Source organism: Lathamus discolor, chromosome 4, assembly GCF_037157495.1.
Source record: "Lathamus discolor isolate bLatDis1 chromosome 4, bLatDis1.hap1, whole genome shotgun sequence".
Lineage (NCBI taxonomy): Eukaryota > Metazoa > Chordata > Aves > Psittaciformes > Psittacidae > Lathamus > Lathamus discolor.
This window is the reverse complement of record NC_088887.1, coordinates 6,206,733-6,229,300: the sequence shown is the minus strand read 5'-3', so window position 1 is coordinate 6,229,300 and position 22,568 is coordinate 6,206,733. Positions and strand designations below refer to the sequence as shown.

Here is a 22,568-nt window from a genome sequence, read left to right as displayed (position 1 = left end):
TTTATAGGAGCTGCTGCTATTTACTCTTCATCACTTCTGTGACTGACAAGTATGGGATCACCTGCCCATGAGCTTTAAAAACCTCATCCTAAAAGTCCAAAATTAATTATCTAATACTTCCTGTCCCTCCGAATGTTCCTGTCAGTGTTCCTATAATTTTGGATCCCCATATTTTATGATACAAGCTGCCAGTTAGTCTTTGACTCTTGGTACACCCCATTAAAAGGCACAGCAGCTGCATCCCAGTAGGCATAGTCCTTTTCCCTTCCCAGCTCTCAGCAGTGTCACATCCATTGCTGTGCAGCCCTTCCCATGTTACCTGTGTGGCATGTCCCTTTGCTCCGCAACATGCTTGCCAGCCTATACCTGTGTGTGTAACCCTGTCATCATCAGGACTGGTTGCAACACAAATATAGCACGCAGCTGCTGTAGGGAGCTGACAGATCGTGGCAAAATAGCCAAGTTTCTCCTATGGAAGCAGCCTGAGAGAGCTGGGCTTGTTCAGCCTGGAGAAGGCTCCGGAGAGACCTTAGAGCAGCTTCCAGTGCCTAAAGGGACTGAAGAAATCTGGACAAGGCCTGTAGTGACAGAACAAGGGCAATGGCTTTAAGATGACAAAGGGTAGATTTAGTGTTAGATATTAGGAAAAGCATCTTCCCTGTGAGGGAACTGAGGCGCTGGCACAGGGTGCACAGAGAAGCTGTGGCTGCCCCATCCCTGGCAGTGTGGCAGTGCTCAAGGCCAGGTTGGACACAGGGGCTTGGAGCAACCTGCTCTAGTGGAAGATGTCCCTGCCCATGGCAGGGGATTGGACCTGGATGAGCTTTAAGATCCCTTCCAACACAAACCAGTCTGGGATTCTATGTGGCAGAGACCTGGAAGGCTGCTGGTGCCTGGTTTGGGGCAGACTGCAAAGGGAAAGCAGCTCTGGATCATTTCCCCTATTGCCCATGGCAAGGACCAGCCAGCTCCCAGCCATGAGACAGCAATATTTCACGTTGCTAATAAAGATGGCTACGAGCATTATTTCCTCATCATGTGAGGAAAAAGTTCTTTACAATGAGGGTGGTGAAACACTAGCACAGGTTGCCCAGAGGCCTGGATGTGGTTCTTGGTCAACCTGACCTAGTTGAACATGTCCCTGCTCCTCGCAGGGGGCTTGGACTAAATGATCTTTGAAGGTCCCTTCCAACCCAGCCTGTTCTGTGATTGTGTGATACATGGCAATACCTGCCTAGCCACGTGTCCTTCACTGCCACAGCTCTCCAGTGCACAACTGCGATGAAGAACTGAGCCCATTTTCCCCACTGCTTGAATAGGGGGAAAAGAGCTTTAGGAAGCTGGCTGCTACGTTCTGATCATGAAGCTTGGCTCTGGCAGAGCTGAAATCCTCTCTGTTGATGCTCCTGCTAACACCGCCGCTGGTGATGGCTCCTCTCCGCTGCTGACGCCATTTTCTACCCTGCTCCCCGCTCCTCCCTTCCCTTTTCTTTCTGGCCATTAAGTGTTCCTGGGGAAACGCCTCTTTGGACACCTCATTTATCGTTACAGGAGCGGGGATCCGTTTGGGTGACACGTTTGGTCTGCCCTCGCTGGGGTAACGGCCAACACCGCTGCCTGAGGGGCCCGCAGGCGCAGGGCGAGGCGGCAGGCAGCTTCCGGACTACATCTCCCGGCGTGCCGCGGGGCGCAGGCGGGCCGGGAAGGGGCGGTGGACGCGGCCGGGCACCCGGAACCAGCTGAGCGCCTCGGGCCGCTCTCTCCGCGTTGGTGCTCCGCAGGCTGTGCGCGCCGGGAGCCGGCCGCCATGTCGACGGTCGCCGCCGCCAGCTGCGACGCCAAGGGCGCAGGGGAGCCGCGGGCGGAGAAGAAGCCGCTGAAGCCCTGCTGCGCCTGCCCCGAGACCAAGAAAGCACGGGACGCCTGGTGAGGCCCCTGGTGCTGGTGCTGTGGGCTGGGTGGCCCCGACCCCCGGGGGGGCGGCCGGGCAGCTCCTGCGCGGTTACTCCCCTCCGGGGGCGCGGCCCATAACCGAGCTGCTTGGAACGGGCGTTTTAACTTTAACCCGTCCTCAGTCCGTTTCCGCCCTACGTGCGCGGTTTGGGCCGGTGCATTCCCCTCCCTGCTGCCTTCCCGGAGTTCCTGCCCTTGACAGCGTTGCCGGGGTGATGCTGGGAGCTCTCCCCAACACGGACGGAGGGTGCTGGAGCAGCCAAGAGGGATGGGAGAGGGAGGAGGAGAACATGCTTTAAAGGGATCAATTAGAAATGAAGAGATTAATATCTCATAGCCCTGGTTTAAAACAGGTTTCAGAGATTAGCTTTTAATGCTGCTTACAAATCTTCCCTACTGTTAACTGACTAAAGCAACAAGTACCAGCAGGTAGTAGCATTTTTATTGTTTAATTAATTATAAGTGCCATTTTCTTAAATGGCTTATTTTGGGGTTTAGGTCTCAGGATGACAGGTCTCATAGAGGTGAAAACTTGACAATTAGGTATATAGCTGCATTTGTCATTTCTTTGTTTTCACCCTGACAGGCAGTACATTGGTTGTTTGGTAGGTGACATGATGCTGGACACTGTATTTTGCTGAATTTAGGGCTGTGTGTCTAGTTAGGTGGTAGAGTGAAGGTGAGTCCAGGGCCCCTGTGAAAAGAGTGGTAGGGTGCAAGTACTGGGCAGCCAGCAGACCTGGCCCTACTTAGTGTAATTAAGCTTAAAGCCTTTTCCCTGTGAGGGTGCTGAGGCACTGGCACAGGGTGCCCAGAGAAGCTGTGGCTGCCCCATCCCTGGCAGTGCTCAAGGCCAGGTTGGACACAGGGGCTTGGAGCAACCTGCTCTAGTGGAAGGTGTCCCTGCCCGTGGCAGGGGGTTGGAACTGGTTGAGCTTTAAGGTCCGTTTCAACACAAACCATTCTATGATCAAATGATTTAGAAAATAGGATATTTTAATTATTCACAACTTGGTACTTTCTTCCTTTGGTGGCAAGAATGACATAACATGGCATCTGAGGGTCTATCAGGCCCATGACCTGTGCTTTGCAGAGTGTTGGAATCCCCGCCTCTGGGGACAGGAAGCACTTTGGTCCATCAAAGAGTGAGTCTGAACCACTTTTGTGGTATACATGATGCATAAGTGGTGCTAGGTTCTTACCATTATTTGGATATGTGTTAGACACTTGGACGGATGAGTAACATCAAAAGTTACCATATGTGGTGAATAATTTTTTTAGCAGTTGCTGGGCAGGGGTTTTTTCCTTCAGGTTCCCTAAATACCAACTGAAGCTGGACTAAAACATCATTTACTGGTCAGTCTGTTCTGTATTGGTCTCTTACTGGAGAAATTTTGTGGCTTCTGTACCAAATTATTTGAACCGGGTTGCTGGCGAGATTGGCATACTTGAAGTGATGTGACAGCTTTGTGTTGTATAACAAATCCCTGTCTAGACTTGCCCAGAATAGACACAGGCCAGCTAATAGGAAAGTCTGTTACACATTTCATCAGATTTTAGGTATGCAGCTCCAGACTGTGGCAACTTTCTGAGAGGTATAAAGTTTTTGGCAAGTATAGTACTACCCTGAACAGGTTAGGCAAAAAGATCTCTGAGGCTGAATAGGGATTTTTGATTGTCTCCAGCAGCTTGTCAGTTCTGTGGCTTTGACAAATAGCAAGCAAACATTTTGATGTTGAACCTTGGAAATCACTTTGTTTTGCAGCATCATTGAGAAGGGTGAAGAAAATTGTGGGCACCTAATTGAAGCTCACAAAGAGTGTTTGAGAGCCCTGGGCTTCAAGATATGAGATGAGCAGGACTGTGAATGTGGTGAGTACAGCCTTCAGGACCCCTGCCTCTGAAGTGCCCTGGTGTCTCAGTTGGTGCCACTGGAAGGCCCAGAGTACTGTTCATGATGGCAAAAGTGTCTTCCTTGTGAGAGGGAAGGCAAAGTACTCCTTATTGACACTGGAGTGCTCATGAGGGTGTGAAGCCACCTGGCAGCATACAGCCTTTTGTGAGTAGCTCTTCAGCAGCAGAGTATGGTTCTGCCTCTGATCTGTTCCAGTAGATCCAAACTTCACCTTGGATTTCCAGTGCTAGGGCTGGGAGCTTGGGTTTTGTGGGTTTGTTGGTGCTTAGTTTGCTTGGGGTTTTTTTATCTTTGAACAGTCCCTCAGTATCCAGTGGAAATCCATGTTTTGTGAAGCTGTCTTTCCTCTCTCTTCTAGGTGATGTCTGTGGTGTGACTGTGTTCTGGAAAGCTGCAAAATAAATTATTTCTGCAAGTTACTTCAACGAACAAATATAAAGAAAGTATTTATAAAGAGTTGTTAATGATAGACTGTGCATCACATCCGTGGCTTTTCCCCTGTTAGCTCTTGATCACTGCTATAGAAAATATATTTTTTCCTCTTAATAAAAGTCTGAAAATGACCAGTGTTCCTGGCTTCTGTTTCTTTTTAAGTAGAGAAATAAGACTGCTCCCCTCATGGCAAACAGTGTGCTGTAGGAGTGGAGGGAGTGAGAAAAGCCTGCTTACTCATTGACATGAGAACACAGGTTCCTCTGGTGTTGTGGCTGAACATATACGCCTTTGGTGGGTTTTCTCACTGATTCAAATTGAGAAATCACGCTAATAACACTGATCTGTTACTGCTTTCAGCAAAGTCGTGCTGGAGCTTGTGGTGCGGTTTGTGATGGTAGATGTAACTATATTTGTACCAAAAGATGACCACAGCCTTATGAAATGATCTTTCCTTAGACTCAAAACTGGATTTGCTTTCCCCGGTTAGAATTCTTTGAACTTCTTTTGAATAGCTTTACCGTAGGATTCAAGCTGCATTATTTCTAATTTTATCAAACTCAAATTCTTGTGCCAGTGGTTCATACAGGGAAAGGGAGCAGAGGACTACAGATGTATGTACAGTAAATTTGCCTGAAAAGCAAGCTTTTTTATGCCAATTTTTGCTGTGTTTGAGGTCTTGTGCTAGGTGTGCATGGGCTTGTATTTTCTAAATGTTTTTTTCCTCACCTGTGTGACGTGACAGTGGGAGGGTGATTGTGGCCTTTGATTCCTTTTTGCAATTGAGCCCAAAGAGTGCAGTTGTTAAGTTTGTTACACTTGTGCAGGGACTTTGGTTTCATACTAAGTTGCTGTGCAACCCTAGTGGTGGTGGCTTTCCTTTGGTGAGTTGACTTTGCTTAAGACAGCATCACTGATTGCTTCCTTCTCCTGCCGAGTTTGCTTTTCAGAGACTGGAGATACAAAATCTGTGCTTTGTCTTGATTCTTCCCTTGGCTTTGATCCTGTTGGAGGGATGGGTGCAGTCATCATTGTTTCTCTGCAGGGTTCTGCACGTTTTGAGCAATGAGTAGCAATGAATAGGTTGCGGATGGTTAGAGTGTAGCGCTCGGTGGTGTCTCTGCTGAGACTGTCAAGTTGGGTGAGGAGAGTTTTGACTGCTTCCAGCAATGTTTCATGAAGGTTCTGGAGTCTGAGGAAATGCACTTTAAAATGGCTGCCAGGGACAAGCTGGGCTTTTAAGACAGTTTTCTGCTGCTTGTCTGCTCTCCTGTCTTGATGTAAGAGTTGTGCCCATGTTGGTTTTCAGCCTATGAGAAGGGATGCATGTGGAGCTGGCTGGACAGGCCAGTCTGCTCTAGTGGAAGGTGTCCCTGCCTGTGGCAGGGGTTGCAACTGCATGAGCTTTAAGGTCCCTTCCAACACAAACCAGTCTGGGATTCTGTGAAGGCCTGTAGCTGTCCGGGGAGCAGGACCTGGCTCTCCTCATGATGTTTATTCTTATCTTGAGGTGGAAGCTTAAATAATGCTATTTATTTCTGAATCAATGCATGCCAGAGCTTGAACTGAAGAGAACATTAAAAGGTGGATGAGCGTCAGCTTTGTGGTAGTATGTCCAGTCTGGGTAAACTGTGGAAATGGTGTTACAGAGTAAAGAGCGGGGCAGGGGTCAGAAGTCAAGTGAGATTCAGTGCTATTAAATTGGGTCAAGAAAAGTGGGTTTACAGGATTTACAAATTCTGTAAGCTCAAGACATCTTGGCGTGCCTGAAGGTAAAAGCATGGTAAGATACTATGGAAAGCTTTTGGAAGGAAGATGATGAGTGTGATCCTGTGATACCCATATGCAACATGGACAGAATGGGTACGGGACAACTCTATACTTAAAGCAACAAAACCTTGTAGTCAAATCACATTTCTTGCTGAGTGGCTCAATTTGTTGCTACAGATTTCCGGGGCAGTGGGTTCAAGGCTTGATTTGGGGAGTGGGAGTTACTGGCGCTGTGCTACTAGTTACCAATAGAGCTGGTGAGACACTACCCTGCACAGGGTGTTTGGTGTACCTGTGAGGGTGTGAAACGTGGCAGTAGCACGAAATGGGGCTGAATTGTGTAGCAGTTCAGCTACATACAGTACATGTCCCTTTGTGATTCCCTATGAGGTAGTCTGGAGCAGGCCTTAGACCTTTCCCAACAGCTGTAATGTGACTATATATGTAACTATTTTGAAGCTACAGGGTATATTAGTGTGTAAGTAACAGCTTTGCAGACTAATGCCAGCGATGCACTACATAATAAATCAAAAAGGATTTTAATTACTACAGAACAAATAAAAAATGCCTGATTATGCCCTCTCTGACTTTAAGCTGTCAAGGTCTTATTGTCCTCAACGCAGGTGATCGTACTAGTCATCTTAAGCTTATAGGATCAGTAGTGAATCTGTAGGCTTCCTGAAGATGGGCAAAATAGCCAGCTGCTGTGAGATTTGGGACTGATAAACTCTCGGTGAAGTGCTGCAGAACAGAGGATTTGTTTGACAAACATAGTGCAGCCTGCACCTGGATTGCATCATCTCACGGGGCTAAGTATAATATGCTACTGGTTGAATTCATTGTAAGTGGGGAAACCAGTGGAGTATCTGTTTATGGACTGCTAGTTTCACTGCTGAAAAGCTTGACATGTCTATTTTATTTCTTCACAGACTCATTTTGCTGTAATGTCTATCCTCTTCCAGGGAAGAGTGTTAATGCTGCTTAGGTGTTTTCTGTGTACTTGCACTCTTGATGGCAAATTGTTTTGGGCCTTGGTACCTCCCTTTTAATACTTGTGTGGCTTTCCCCCTTGAATTGGTATTGGCTTTTGATTGCTCATCTTGGATGAACCCCAGCTTCCCTGGAGGGAAAGCACATGTTCTAACTGAAGGCAAGGTATGAAAATAGAATTTCTCTTTGGAAAATAAAGAGCTTTTTGAACTCGTGCTGGATGGAGAGCTGAAAGTGCTCTGGAGACTGTATGGCCATGGTGTGCTCTAGGAAGAAAGGAAGATTTGAGCCTTGCTGGTTGAACCACTTTACAAATCTTCCTTTTTAAAAGAAAAACTGGGCCTGAAAACACCTAAATCAATCTCTAGCGTGTGCTCAGAGATCTACCTTTTAAAAGGCTATAGCATTCTCTCTACAGCATCACATTCAGCCCCAGCAGAAAGGCTGTATGGTTTCCAGTGGGAGCTTGGTGCTGTTACTGCTGTGGGCTTAAAGCTTCCTGTCTGCCTTCTGTAAGGAGGTCACAGCAGGCTGTCCTCATCCCTGGCAGCACTCTGACCCCAGCACGTGCCTCTGGGGTTACTGGAGCGCCGCTCTTTGTCTTCTGAAGGATGCCTGAGGTAGCACCTTTGTCCTAACAAGTTGTTAAAGTTGTGTTCCAGAGTATTTTCTAGCTCAGGAATTTACCCAAGGAGTGAAATTAGTAATTTTCTTTCTGGTCTCTTTCTTTGATGTTGTTGCGAAAGTTTCTTGATAGTATGGAAAGGGGGGAGAAATTGCAATGTTGCTTCTCAGAATGCTTCCTCTAACATTGTTCTACACTGCTGTTCACAGCAGTTCAGTTTTGTCTCGGAGGTCTTACGTGAAGTATCTTTCTTCTGAGTGTTCTCAGTCTTGATATCCCATATCCCTATCAACTGTCTGCCTATCTCAGAAAGAGGATCCCTTATAATGTTGATCTTTTTTCAGACGCTTAAAGGTAGGCAAGTTGTTGAGATCATCTAGCAAGTACATGGCAATGGTACAAAAAACAGAACTTGGCTCCTAAGTTTTTTATTGTAGTGCTTCAGCTATAAGATCATCCTTCCCTCTTTGCAGACAAGGTCAAGAGAAATTAGGTTCTTCATTTCCCCATACCTCTTGCAGCTGAGCCTTGTTCTGCTTCAGTCTGTAGGATTGATCTCTTATTAGGAACCACTGGAGAAAAGGTTCCCTGATTCACTTCACCCTTAACAGAAAGCGTCTTTCTGAATGGATTGTACTCCTCCCCCACCATTCAAAGCTTAATTTGTCTTCCTTCCTTCACACATGGCAACCTGTCAAGATGGCACAGCTTTTGCTGTTCCTAGGAGTGGTACCACTCTGTGTTGCATGGGGACTAATCATTGTAGAGGTAGATTGTACTGCCCCAGCTCGTGATGAATTCTTTCAGGCTGCCATAAAGCACTGTTTCAGCTTTGCCCAGTAGACAGTGTTATCCAGAGCACTGTTAGTAGAAGAGGTGATTAGTGTGTCTTTAAGTGAATGGTGCCAGTGGGAATGGCACGTTAGGCAGGGCAGCTGCAAGCTCGGACTGAAACATGACCATCCTTGAAACCCTATCTCTACTCCACTGACCCATGCAGGCTGACTTCATACTGTTGACTGACTGTGCAGGTTGCGTCAAAGCCTGAAATGTAACTGCTTCCAAGCAACAGGGCAGATCCTGCGTGTACGACTCACAACGTGTTACTCGAAGCAGGGGAGAAATTGCATTTACACATCTTTTCTGTAGCTGACCATGGAGGACTGGACTCAGCAGGTCCCTTGTGCCTGTATCCTGGGTTACCCAAGTGGAAATTGTCTGCTTTTCACATCGAATGAAGGTCTGAAATAGTTATGAAGAAATAAAAATGTGAGATGGCGTTTCCTGAGGATGCTTCCCTACGGAGCCTGTTATCTGTGGGGTAGGAGAATCCTCCCTCGACTAGGGTTTCCCCACAAAGCATGCTCCCAGGTGTTACACTCTCGCAGTTGGAGGCAGGATAGTTTCCTCTTTGTGATAGATGAAGCTGGTCCCAATGGCTCATTTACTGTAGCTTTAAACTTGCAGCCACAACTCTCTGCCCGTGCGGAGCTTTACCTCATGCCCCTTGGCCCAAAACGCCACACGAGATGGAGCTTCCTGGGGCAAGGGGGAGGCTCTGCTGCCGCGCCTGGAAAGCATTTCTTGAGAACCAGCCTCTCTCTTTTGCTAAGTGCTGCAAGCCACAGCAGGAGAAGGGGGTGACCTTTTTTCTTTTTAGCGCTGGGTGACAGTGGCTCTCTTGCAGGGGCACAGAGCGGTGCAGAGCCCCATGTGTGGCTGGAGCTCGCTGCGATAAGCTGGTTGTTTTCCCCTCTCCTTTCCCCTCCTCGCTCTGCGCTGGGCTTATCTGGGTGCCTGAGTTATGTTAAGTAGCGGGTGCATGCTTGCTCTCTGTTCTCCTCCCTGCTTGTGCTCCTTGGATTTCAATTCCAAACATGGTTATCCATTTGGGGTCTCTCTTCTTTCCGCTGCCAAGTGATACACATTCCACACTCAACACCAGCTCCCTCTGCTGCTCTCTCACGGTCGCTATTTCCATTTGCCGGAGGGCAGGCGAAAGAGCAGCGAGTGCAAGGAGATCTCTGTCCTGTTTGTGAGTTTTTCCAGCTAATGGCCTCTACTCTTCCTTTAATTGAGCTCTTTTCACCTCCTGTTTGCAAGTTTCTTTTCTCAGTGCTGTGGCTAAGGAGGGGGCCAGCCGCCGGTCTGTGAGACACAAAGCAACGAGCCCTTTTGGGATTGTTTTTTGGGTGCAGAAACATTCAGCAGCGTTTTACCATGTCACTCTGAAGCTCGCTGCTGTGGGACCAGCTGGTGCTCAAGAGGAGGAGGAGGAGGAACAGCAGCTCTGGTTTCAGACCTCTGCAGCACTCTTTGCGTATGACAATTCAGTTTGAGCACAGGACAGCCAGGGAGGGTGGGGAGTGGGGAAGGATGAGCACAAGCAGCCTCTCGTGGGACCAGGCTCTTCTCCAGCCTCCGGTGTGTGATGCCTGGAAGGACACTTTGGAGGGGGCAGCCTATCATCTGGCCAGCTGCATTGTCCTTCTGGGTTACATGGGGGGAAGTGGCATCTTTGGGTCCCTCTATATTTTTGGCCTCCTGGCCCCAGGCTACTTCTGCTATGCCCTGTGGGGCTGGCTGAGCGCCTGCGGACTGGATATCTTCATCTGGAACATGCTGCTCGTCCTCGCCTGCTTGCTTCAGCTGGCTCACCTGGCTTATCGGCTCCGCAGAGACACCATCCCCGAAGAGTTTAACCTCCTCTACAAGACCATGTACCTGCCCTTGCAGGTGCCCCTGGATGCCTACAAAGAAATTGTGAAGTGCTGTGAAGAGCAGGTCCAGTCGCTCGTCAGAGACCAGAATTACGCGGTGGAGGGCAAGACGCCCATTGACCGCCTCTCATTGCTGCTGTCTGGCAGGTAAAGGCTCTCCTGTTTCTGAGCAAAGTCTGACAGCAAAGTGCCGTGGCTTATTGTAGTGGTTTCACCCTCTGTGGTTTCATCCTGTGGGGTGAGGATCGCTTCCTTCCTCTGACAGGGCTTTGAGATATGCATCTGTTTGTTGGGAAGGGGGACAGTGTGGGTATTTCAGGGAAGGGGTCCCAGAATCAGGCTATGTGCAGTGAAGCGCCCAGCTCAGCCGTGCTGTGATACCGCTGGGGAATCTGTACCTCTTTCTCTGTCATTTTAAAGTTGTCTCATTTGTGATGGGAGCAGACTGGCTGTCGGAGGGTGTTTCTCAAGGCAGTGTGTCTGGACCTGTGGTCTCTGGGAGTACCAGACACACCTCTGTGATGTGAAGGGCTGTGCACTGAGTGTGCTGAGTCCACCTGCTGCCCCAGACAGCAGTGTTCAGGGAGAGGTCCCACCCCTGCTCCCATCACCTCAGCCCTCAGGGCTCTGAAATGTCTCACTTTGAGGGTCATTTCACCCAAAGAGAGCACACTTTCCTGTGGTGGATCCCGCCTCATCAGGCCTCTTTCTTTCCGTGTGCTGTCATGCATTCATGATGTTCCTTCCTCTGGACTACCGAGGAGGACCTTGAGAACCTCTAGATAGTCACACTGGGTATTTGATTCTTGAGTGAATTGTGCGGAGCAAGTACTGGCATTTATTCCCCGGAGATCCTGCGGCTTGCCTTTACGAGCATTTCTCTTCATGATGTGCAAAACCCAATTGCATACAAATAGGAATGATACTAGCTTCCCAGCTGCTGCCAGGCACTTGGCACTGAACGTCAAGTGAGAGTGGGAAAGGAAGGAGATCTGTAAATGGGAGCTGGGCTGAGCTGTAGGAAGTGTGTTTCATAAGGGTTTTCCTTTAGAAAGGCAAACCCAGCATCACCCTAGGACTTATATTTTACTGTGATGGTCCATCCTCTTTGGTGGGGGGATGTGTAAGGAAGGCTTGTCTTTCCTGCTCTTGGTGTTTGTCCCATTCCTAGGATGTGTTAAGAGCATCCTGGGACCACTCACCAGTGCTGAGTGGCAAAGCACTGGGAGGAAATGGGGAATGTATGTTTCCATTAGGTGTCTTTCCCCTTACGAAACCTCTGTGCTGAGCAGCATGCTCTGAAGTTTACCTATGTGCAAATAATGTCAGTGGGAAGAGTCTGTGCTGTCTTGCCCTGCGCTGGATAATCTGATGCTGCTCTTTGAGCATGAAGGTGCTGCAATGGACAGTAAGCTGGTGCTGGTGGGGTAGCTGTTCTGCTCTTTTGCAGTGGGAAGTGTGTTACCTTGGCTGGTACAGGATGCTCTATGGAGATGGGATTGGATTTGCATTTCCTGGTATCCACTCTGTTGCCTTGTGTGGTCCTTGCTGACCCAGCAGAGGATTGCTACTATTAAGATGTTCCCTCTTAAACTGAACAATAGCAAGACTTGGAAATGCAGAATGTGCCTGGATCAGGAAATGTGCCTTTTGATCCCTGACCCTTCAGGCAGCACTCCCAGCTGACTGGAAGCCAGCAGTGAACTGAGCCTTGTAACTCCTGAATTGCTCATGCCGAGTTGCCTTTGCGTATTGTACAACAGGGGAACATGGTGACAGGAAAGAAAGAGGCCCCAGATCTGGTGGTGAAGAGCTATGAATAGAGCTCCAGAATGCCCTGCCATTGCCCCAGGCCTGTACAGCTCCTCCCCTGCTCCCACAGCAGGGCTGGGTGCAGGTTTGACCTTGACATTGGTAGGCAATTGTAGTAAAAGTAGGGGAAAGGGATACTTGGGACTCCAAGAGAGGTTGAATGGTAATGTGCAACTAACTGTGAGCTGGCAGTGTGATGTGTCAGGAACGATGGCCAGTGTGATTTTGGGGGGCTCTAACAGCTTCGTGCAGCCCTGGGGACAGGAAGAAGATGCAAGCACAAAGAGTTGGCTTACAAGTGCTTGAAAAGCAGCAGCAGGCTTGCAGGGTGAGAAGGGCTGTTTTAGGACCAAGCATTGCACCTGAGAGGGCTGGCTTTGTACTAGGAAATGGAAAACAGAAGGAATATGGGGAAGTGGCAACAAATATCCTTTCCCACACAGAAAGGAGCAACAGCCCTGTAGACTGGAGCATCCACAGCTGTCCTGGAGAGGGTATGAGACACGCACGAGATAAGGAGAAGTCTTTTCCTCCCTGGTGGGGCTGGTTGCCTGCATGTTGTGTGAGCTGATGAGGTTTGTGTGACATCTCCCTTGTGGCTAAGCATGTCCTCTCTGCAGGGTCCGTGTGAGCCAGGACGGCCAATTCCTTCACTACGTCTTTCCATACCAGTTCCTGGACTCTCCAGAGTGGGAGTCGTTGCGACCCTCTGAGGAAGGAACTTTCCAGGTAACCCAGCTTTGCTCCTTGCTGCTTCGTTGCATGTCTGAGAAGGGGATGGAGGGGGCTCATGATGCCATTCAAAGCTAACTGTGAATGCTTTCGTCCCCTTCCTCATGGGTTAGCCAGCACAGGATGATGCGATCAGTTGTGTTACCTTTATTCCTACCTTCCTCTGAAGAACTCAGTGCATGCTCCTATCAGCAGACAGCAGGGATGGTGGAGCATGGCGCTCCTTCCAGTTTAGCAGGTAAATGAGGTGCTGGATTGCTGGCTCTCTTCCGTTACAGCATTCCCTAGTACCTGTGTTGATGCATTTGCCCTGGGCACTGCTAGCAGGGTGCATCGTTCCCAGCATCAGATGGCAGTCATTGCAACATGCAGCAGTGATGTAAACCCATAAATATCCTCTTCTTCACAGAGGTTTCTGGTGGTTATGTGTTTTGGGTGGAGAGGCAGAAAGGATGATTCACACCCGAATATGGTTCTTTCTGAGCAGAAGAATCCTGTGCTGAGAGGTCAGACCAATTCTTATTTGAGCAATTGAAAGGATTTTGCTCTTGCTGTCAACACCCCACAGTATTTGTCATTCCTTCTGGAGGAGGTTACTTAAGCCCACATCCCTCTGCCTTTAACTCACATTCCAGGACAGCCTGATCCCTGTCAGGAGGTTTATCTAGGATGTATCAGTTAGGGCATATGAGGCGGGGTTTTGCTAATCCCTTGGGAACATGGCACAGTCATGAGAGAACAATGAGGCTTTCTCATGAGGGCAGCCACGTTCTGACGTGGTTAAACCAGGGCAGCTCTCTGAACCTGCTTTCCTCAGGTCTGAATTTGTCCCATGTACAAAAGGGTCATGGTAGCTGCTCCTGAAAGCTTCGCCATTGCCAGTGATGATGGCCTTGCAAGGGGAGCAGCTGCAGGAGATGTCTTCTGGTGCAACTGTGCCACAGGGCTACAGCTTATGAGCAGAAATAGTGATGTCGAGCTAAGATAATGGGGTAGAGAGGGCAACAACAGCATGGCCGTGCTAGGGGTGAGGGTATCTCATGTTTTGCACAGGGTTTAAATCCAGCAGCAGATTGCTGCTAGCTCCTGGACTGTATCTGTCTCAGAGTCAAGCAGAGAGTCCAATGGCTGCCTGGTGTTCCCGGCAGGGAAATGGCTGTCTGATGGCATGCAACCTGCAAAGACCTCGGCAGCATTTTCTGAGCTAATTTCTGTGGAACTGAATGTTCCCAAACCTCCTGAGTGTCTTTATCGGTGGTGCATGAGACAGCTCAGGACCAAGCAGGTGCCAGGCTGCACCAGCCCTGCCAGAACCATGCTTTTGGCCCTTCTCCTGCTTGGTGAGACAGGGTTGGATAGGGGGTCAGCCCTGCCTAGCACCAGGATGGGCAGGCAGAGCCCTAGGTGGGGAGAGGCTGCAGCCATGCGCAGGAATTGCCCCAGCCCATGTCTGCTTACTGAGGAACATTACTGAGGACAAAGGGGAATGGCTTTAACCTGCCACGGGGGAGATTGAGATGAGCTCTGAGGCAGAAGCTCTTCCCTGTGAAGGTGCTGAGGCACTGGCACAGGGTGCCCAGAGAAGCTGTGGCTGCCCCATCCCTGGCAGTGCTCAAGGCCAGGTTGGACACAAGGGCTTGGAGCAAGCTGCTCTAGTGGAAGGTGTCCCTGCCTGTGGCACGGGGTTGGAACTGGTTGAGCTTTAAGGTCCCTTCAACCCAAACCAGGCTGGGATTCTCTGAAGAAGTAGCAGCCTGTGTGAGACCAGCATTCAGCACGTGAGACTTGACCAGTCCATGTTGCTGGCAGGACATAACTTTTGATGGCCATGCTTAGCCATGGTGATGTGGTGCTTTTGGCAGCTGTTTAACCCGCTAGTCTGTCTTACCTGCGCAAGTAGTCAGACTCTGTGGTATATCTCAACCCTTATTCCTCGCGTCACAATCATTTGGTTACAAAAGTGCACATTTGACTCTGGGACTTTGCTGGAGAAGTGCATGGGAGGTTTTTCCTGCCCAAGTTTACCCTATGGCTGTCTGGATTGAGCAGTTTCAATCCTGAACGCATAAAAAAATGGCAGAAACTTGATGTGGTCTACAAGGAGAGCCAGTTTCCTTGAGCCTTCTGTTCGGGCTATGTCTTCTTCCCACAGGACTGCTGGCTCCCAGAGCCTGAAGGAGTTGGGTTTCAGGGCCAGCACTTTTCCCCAGAAAACTGAATTACGGGCTGTGCCAATGCCAGAGCACTTGTGTCGAGGGGATTCATGAGTGGAATCTGCCCTGCTGTCCTGGTTAGGAGGCAGGTTTTCTTATTGCATCTCACTTAATCCCCCATGAGAAGCAGAGGCTTTCAACTGCTGTGCCAGAAGTTGGTTAGGAAAATGAGAATCTGGTCACTTCAGTTCCCGTGTGATCCTTCCTCTTGCTCACCTCAGCCCGGGAAGGTTCTCAGGTTTTATCTCCTGTATTTCTTTCATAAGGCAGCTGCTTGCATGGCAGTGGCATTAAATATCAAACCCAAGGACACACACATGCACCCAGGCCGTGTTCAGCTTCCCAGTGGCACTCTGCCATGGTGGCTGGCCAAGGAGACCCCTGATACAGGGTGAAAGGGAGCCCCCGGGATATTTTGGCTCCTGCACTTGTTCACATGTTGGTGTCTTCATTACACTCAGATGTTCTTCTTTAGCCCAAGGCAGTTTGACCCTCCCTGTCTTTCTTATCTATTATTGTTATTACCATAATTATTATATTTATGTATTACAATATACACTCATGTATTGTATAACAGTTTTTATTATTAATAGTCTGGTCTTACAGCTAGGGGGAAAAATGGCTCTGTTTGCATTGGCAAAACCCAAAGCAAAATGAAATATTCTCTAACATCAACCCAACAAAGCCTCAGGTGAGCTCCCTACCTAAACACACAGTAAACCCCTCTCACTGAGCTGTGCCGCACCTCCTTCAAAGCCATCCAGCCCTACAGCGCCTAACGAAACTGGTGAGACAGGCTGTCCCTTCTGTGCAGGGTGACCAGGCAAGCCTTCCAGACGGCCCTTCCCACTCCTAGGGCCTTCTCGGCACAGGGGTTGTGCAATCCAGCAGCAGGATGGGCTGGCAGCCTGCTGCAGGGCTCGCTGGGCATGCAGAACACCCCCTCTGCATCCTGCGTGTGGAGGGATGAGGACATTGTAGAATCATAGAATCAACCAGGTTGGAAAAGACCTTTAAGATCACCAAATCCAACCACTTCCCAGAACTGCCAAGGCCACCACTGAACCATGTCACTGAGGGCCTCGTCTACATGGTGTGTGAACACTTCCAGGGATGGTGACTGCAGCATTGCCCTGGGCAGCCTGCTCCAGTGCCTGAGCACCCTTTGAGGAAGGAAGTCCTAATTTCTATCTTAACCCTCCCCTAGTGCAGCTTGAGACCATTTTGTCTTGTCCCATCATGTGTTTCTTGGGAGAAGAGACTGACCCCACCTCACTCCATCCTCCTGTCGGGCAGTTGTAGAGAACAATAAGGTCCCCCCGAGCCTTCTCTTCTCCAGACTAACCCCCCCAGGTTCCTCAGCTGTTCCTCATCACACTTGTGCCCTGGACCCAGTCTGTGCTGCCCTGCTCACTTCAGTTGTATCACTCAGGTGTCAATAGGGAGCATCATTTGAAAGCGAGAGAGTGATATTTAGCCAGCCACTTGGCTAGGTTAAGCAAGGGCATGCCACTAATTGCATAGGAAAACCTGGCCTCAGGCTCCCTTGGGAGTGAAACAGGTAGGTAAGGATGTATCTGACCAGCTTGGGTGATCTGGCTCCAAGGAGAGCATGCATTGAAGGGGCTGGGGGTCTTCACTGGAGAGAAGCATGCAGCCCCAAGGTAAGTTACCCCCCCCCCCAGGCGATGGGGCTTACTCTGCTCCCTCCCTCAGGTCACGCTGACGGCTGAGACCGACTGCAGCTTCATCACCTGGCCGAGGAAGAAGCTGTATCTCCTCCTGAGGAAGGACCGCTACATTGCCCGGCTCTTCTCCTCCCAGCTGGGCTATGACATCTCGGAGAAGCTCTACTCCCTCAATGAGAAGCTCTTTGCCAAGTTCGGGCTGCACTTCGACATCCGCTTGCCCAGCCTGTACCACGTCCTCGGGCCAGCCTCCTCTGAGGGGGAGTCGGAGGACTGCGAGGAGTCACGGCCTGCCTCTGGCCAGGCTGATGGCTCTGAGCCCCCTCCGCAGCCACCGCCGCCACCACCGCCGGCTCCTCGGCCCCGGGCATCCCGGCCTGACAGTGACCTGCTGGGTGAGGATTCCACCAGTCTTGTCTTGGAAGATTTTGCTGAGTTGCCGGGGTCTTTTATGGACTATGTGAGCGAAGGGGAGTATATGAAATGAGGGCACTCCCGGCACGGGCACGCCTCACCCTGTGTGGGACCCCTGCGTAAGTACCCGCTTGTGGAAGCAAGTCCTTCCCGGGATGCAGCTGCCTGGGCAGAGGGGTAGCCTCCACCTCTTGCCCTTTTCTGCCATGGGCTTGCTGGTCCGTAGCCCTTTTTTGCGTGCTGTCCCAGGGAATCCCGGGAGGTGGGCTCGAGTGCTGTGATTGTCTCAATGAAAAGCAGCAGGGTAGGGGCTTGACTCCAGGCACCAGCCACACCGTGGGGTGGAAGGGCCCGTAACCTGGCTATAGGAAGCTCTGCCCTTCCATCAGAGAGAGGCAGAGAAACTGAAATGGTGCCCAGGCTGGTGGGTGGTACATGAGTGCCTGCAGAGACCCCACAGAGTTTGACCTAGCTTGCCATGAGGTAGGGCTGTGCCTAGAGACGCGCCAGTATTGAGCTGAGGAAGATGTCTGCAGGTGAAGGAGCAAACAAGCCAGGAGATGCTGACAGGGGTAGAAACAGCTCCAGGGTTTACAAGGAGTAAATAGCAAGGAGTTGCTGTTCACCCTCCAAGTGCTCAGTCTGGGCAGGGGGAGAAAGCTCATTCCTTCCTCCTCCTGCCCGCCACAGCTCATCCCCACATTTGCTCTGTCCTTGTTTCTGCTGAGCCTCACCTCATCCAGATCAGTAAGGGATTGAAAAGTCTGCCCTGTCTCTTCAGGGAGCTGAGCTCTACCACTGCCTGTGGCACAGCTCTTGCCTCCACTCTCCCTGGGTGGACTGACAGGCTGAAAGCAGTTTTAGCATACCCCAGACTCTGCTTTCTGCTGAGTGGGAATGAGATGCTCTCTTCCAAAATGCCAGCTCCTTACTCTGCAAGGGAAAGATTCCCAGGCCTGGTGGATGTGAGGGCAGAGGAGCGATGCAGGCAAACAGAAATAGACAGGAGGGTGGCTTGTGCTTGAAATTCAGATCCAAGTGGCCCAGAGAGAAATTCCACACTCCATCACTTTTAGCCAGCGGCTGCAGGCCAGCTGCAGACCTACCACCACCCCATCATAGCAGCTTTCTGGCATCCAGCAGCCAGACACCAAGCCTGGGGCAGGGATTTCTGTCCTAGAAGTGACCGCTGTATATGTCCCGGTTGGGCCTGCATGCAGGGCTGGGTGCAGGCACCTACGAACATGGTTCACCATCATGCCCTGGCACTTCCCTGAGTCTACTTCTGACCCAGGACCCACTGACTCCCTGCAGCCATCTTCCCTACCCTGTGGTGCTTGTGCACAAGGCTTGCTGCTGTGACGGCAAAGGGACAGTCCCTCCTTGGTGCTCTGCGTGGTAAGGCTGCCTGGGCAGTGCTCCCTGTTCCATCAGTTTCTATTCTCTTGAAAGTGGAACTGGAAGACCTTCCTGTTTTGTACAATTCTGCTTTGAGCTGAGTCATGTGCCTGTTCCTGCACTGCTTCCGTGCCTCCCAACTTAACATCTGGGATATGAAAAACAGCCGGGGAAAAAGAAAGGGGGAAAAAGCAAACTTGGTTTTGCTTGAATTGGATACAAAGCTGGTGAGAGTTTCGCTTCGGGTTGTCTTGATTTGTTTGTTCATTTGCAAAGAGAGAAAAAGAGTTTGTTTTATTCTAGCATAGAGCTTGTGGGAATGTGAAGTCCCTGGTCCTGCCGGTACCACTGCTGGAGAGAGGGATTTGCAGCTTAGCTCTTTCGCAGTCCTTACTTGGCGAGGCAAGAATACTGAGACAAGCATCCCCTTGTCAGGCGTGTTGGTTGGAAACATGCAATCAAAAATGAAGGCAGGTTGTGTTGTAAACGTGGTGAAGTCACTTCGTGCATTGCTCAGATCTCCTCAGCAGAAGCGTATCCGTTCTCAGTCACTGGCAGAATTCTCCTAGCTGATGCAGCTCAGTAAAACTGGAATGTGCAATGCAGTTTAAGAAGGAAGCAGGCAGGGAACACCACAGCTTTTTTTTGGTTCTTGGTCTTTTGTTTCCACTCATTTTTAGTAATGAGGCAAACCTGTGAACATACACACGAGGTGTGCGTGTATGTGTGTGTTGGGGCAAGCTTGTACCACACAGCACAAAGCTCTTCTTCCTTTCACACAACCTTTTTAAAACACGTTGGAAGCTGGAAGCTTTTGTCTTTCTAGACCTTGTGTGTGAGGTGACATCAAGGTGTGCTGACACTTGCAGTAGACCTGTGATAAAAGCCTGTATGTTTCAGAGGCCAGTGTTTGGGGTGGGAGAGGAGGATGATCTTCCTTGGAGACAAGAGCCAGTGTGGTATTTTAATTTCAGAGGTAATTAGGCAAGGAAACACAAACTGTTTAGTGTGTTTGTAACAGTGGAACAAGTGCTTCCTTGTTACTCTGCTTGGGTATGCTAATCACATCACATAGAATCACAGAATGGTTTGGGTTGGAAAGGACCTGAAGATCATCAGGTTCCAAGCCCCTGCCATGGGCAGGGACACCTCACACTAGACCATATCACCCAAGACTGAGTCCATCCTGGGTGGGTGTTCAAGTCCAGCCTTGAACACTGCCAGGGATGGAGCATTTACCACTTCTCTGGGCAACCTGTGCCAGTGCCTCAGCACCCTCACAGTAAAGAACTTCTTCCTTATATCTAACCTGAACTTCCCCTGTTTCAGTTTAAGCCCATCACCCCTTGTCCTATCACTACAGTTGCTGACAAATAGTCCCTCTCCAGCATCCTTTTGGGCCCCAGCAGCACAAAACCAGCTGTCACATCCAGAGAGTACTCCACAGTGACTTGGGTGCCTAACCCCAAAACTCAGTGGTACAAAGGGGCTGCAGTTTCTCCTTCTGGCCAGGCACTTGCACAGCTTAGAAGATGATCTGAGCAGGTCTGCCATGGCCTAGGGAAAGCACTTTCATAACTTTTCCCTTGGAAGTGGTGAAAATGCCTGTAACGAACAGGTATATTCCCTGCAGTGTCATTGTTTGAAGTAAGTGATAGCTGCAGTCCCAGAGATCAGAGCTCCCCTGGAGTTTTCTCCCTGGTCTGTGCCCTCATCTCCTTCCCCAACAGCTTCCAACCTGGGTAATCAACTGCAAGCTCTTAAAATTCCTTGTGCTGAAGTGCTTCTATAGATCACATTCCTTTCCATTTTCTGGCACTACACTGGCTACCTTGCAATACCACATGCAGGAGGGCAGTTCTTGAAAGCTCAAAGTGCTGCAAAAGTCATGCAGAAGGCAATATTCCTGGGACATATATTGGCCTATTATTCTTATAATCCAGGTTCTTGGAAAGAGTGTCTAGTCTGCTTACGAGCAAGACAGACCATGATACCATACTGATGAGCACATGGTTTCTCTGAGGAAGAGAGAGATTTCAATAACTTATAGGCTGCCTCTTCGAGAGGGGCAGGTAAACGTTCTGTTCCAGGTTTGCTTCAGCCGTGTACTGCTGTACAGCTCAGTGCTCCATAGCAAACTAAGCTTTTTTCCTTACACGCAAATTCAACCAAGCAAAAGCCACCTGCTTTTTATTCCTTTTCACATTGCATTTGTTCTAGTTTGCTGCTGTCAAGTGCTTGCAAGATGTGAAGCTGTTGCTGTCTAGGTTTGCACGGATGTATCTTGGGCTGGCTTTCTGTCTAGTGGGTGAGGTGGATGGAGAGAGGGATGCTTGATGGCCTGTAGCTTAACTCTAAGTTAGTAAGAGTTGTTTTACACCTGCTTTGACAGCAAAATCAAGGACTTATGGGGTTTGTTTCACCCATACCACAGAAAGTGCTTTGTAGGAAGCTGGTTTTGCTGTCTCAGGATGCCCCATTTCCCGATTTATCACATGTTGAAGAATTGTTTTGAATGGTAATTTAGGAGGGAAGAGGAGAAAGACAAGTAATGGTGGGCTCCATGAGGGTTGTGTCTTGGGAAAATTTCAAAGTAAGATCTATTCCTGTGATAATAATGGTGTGCTCTTCGCCTCTCTGTCTTCCCTCTCCTCCCTGTCCTTTCCCCCTCTCCTGCCTTCCTTCTCTCTGCAGCATCTGGAAACCTTCTCCGGAGTTCTCCCCACCCTCTCTGCAAAGGACGAGCCCCTCTGGCTCCCACTCAGACGCCCGAACTCTAGGGAACAACAAGCTGTTTTGATCCCGAAGCCCCTCCAAAGGAGCGTATGCGCACACAGGCTTCTGACCAGAGACACTCTCTAGCAAGCACAGAGACGTCTGCCCGCAGACGCTTACACTCAGGAGCACGTGAATTACACGCATGAGACTGCAGTGTGACACTCCAGCACCTCCCACCCCATGGTTGTTCACCAGAGCTGCCTGCCCCAGTGTGCTTCCACAGTTTGTTTTCTAGTCCTGCATCTCTGAGGTGTGTCGGCAGCTCTGATACCAAGGTACACAGGTAGCGCTGCAAGCGGTACCAGCCTGCTCACAGAATCTGTGTTCCCTTTGATTTAATGATTGTCATTAAAGTCAGAGATGAAACTACTGGTGTTTGAGGGTTTGGAGAGGGAGGTGACACTGTTTGAAAGGCTTGGACTGATCTTAAGGCATGGAGGGACAGGGGAAAATGGGTTGCCTGATGGCTTTGGTAATGGGCTTGCAATGGAGAGCATGATATGGAGATTTGGTATCATGCACCTCAGTGGGCATCCACTCTAATAAGACCAGAAATTACTTTTCCAGGGGTTAGGATTTCTCATTTATGACAACCACCACTTCTCAAGGAAGTTATCGACTTCTGGTGAATTTCTGGTTGTTTGAGTTGATTTATGTGAAGTAACAAAGGGGAGGAATTGGGACTGGGGGCAGGTGTAGACAAGGAGAGCCTGAATCTGTCTGTGTCTGTCCACCCCCCCTTATTTTTGTGTGTGTGTGCTCAGCGGGGGATGACCTAAAGATGCACCCACTGAGTGAAGAAGTGAGTGAGTACAAAACATCTCTGGTGAGAGCAGCCACTGGCAGGAAGAAGTGCAATATCTTAGATGAAAATAGCATGGAGAAACAGCCTCTTCAGGTTCAGCTGCAACGGGCTTTGGCTGATGAGCTTCCCCAGCCATCTCCTCTGTCAGGGATTTGGAGGTGGCAGTGCTGGTGGAGGAATCCACTGTCCCATAGAGCCTGGTGCAGCCAAGCTGGGTGGTGAGGGTAGGAGCCTCTCCAGGGCAGATATCCAGGGAAGGAGTGAGGACCATCTGTCCCTCCATCAGCACTCTCAGAGCAGGGTGTTCTCTGTGTCTCTTGGCA

The 22,568-nt window shown here is 49.8% G+C and overlaps 2 protein-coding genes across 3 annotated transcripts; both read left to right on the top strand.

The window, feature by feature from the left end:
- Window positions 1-1,691: 1,691 nt before the first annotated feature.
- Window positions 1,692-4,431, top strand: LOC136012540 (cytochrome c oxidase copper chaperone). Its single transcript, XM_065675636.1, has 3 exons — window positions 1,692-1,926; window positions 3,719-3,825; window positions 4,227-4,431. The coding sequence occupies exons 1-2, from the start codon at window positions 1,808-1,810 to the stop codon at window positions 3,801-3,803; spliced, it is 204 nt and encodes a 67-aa protein (XP_065531708.1). The 5' UTR covers window positions 1,692-1,807; the 3' UTR covers window positions 3,804-3,825; window positions 4,227-4,431.
- Window positions 4,432-9,587: 5,156 nt separating this feature from the next.
- Window positions 9,588-21,809, top strand: POPDC2 (popeye domain containing 2). Of its 2 annotated transcripts, none has more exons than XM_065676108.1 (4): window positions 9,588-10,552; window positions 12,838-12,946; window positions 16,879-17,383; window positions 21,357-21,446. In XM_065676108.1, exons 1-3 carry the CDS (start codon window positions 10,008-10,010, stop codon window positions 17,335-17,337), a joined length of 1,113 nt encoding a protein of 370 aa, XP_065532180.1. In that variant the 5' UTR covers window positions 9,588-10,007; the 3' UTR covers window positions 17,338-17,383; window positions 21,357-21,446. The 2 variants fall into 2 exon arrangements, with proteins under 2 accessions (XP_065532180.1, XP_065532181.1); XM_065676109.1 differs by having other exon boundaries at window positions 9,594-10,552; window positions 16,879-17,245; window positions 21,357-21,809.
- Window positions 21,810-22,568: the final 759 nt, after the last annotated feature.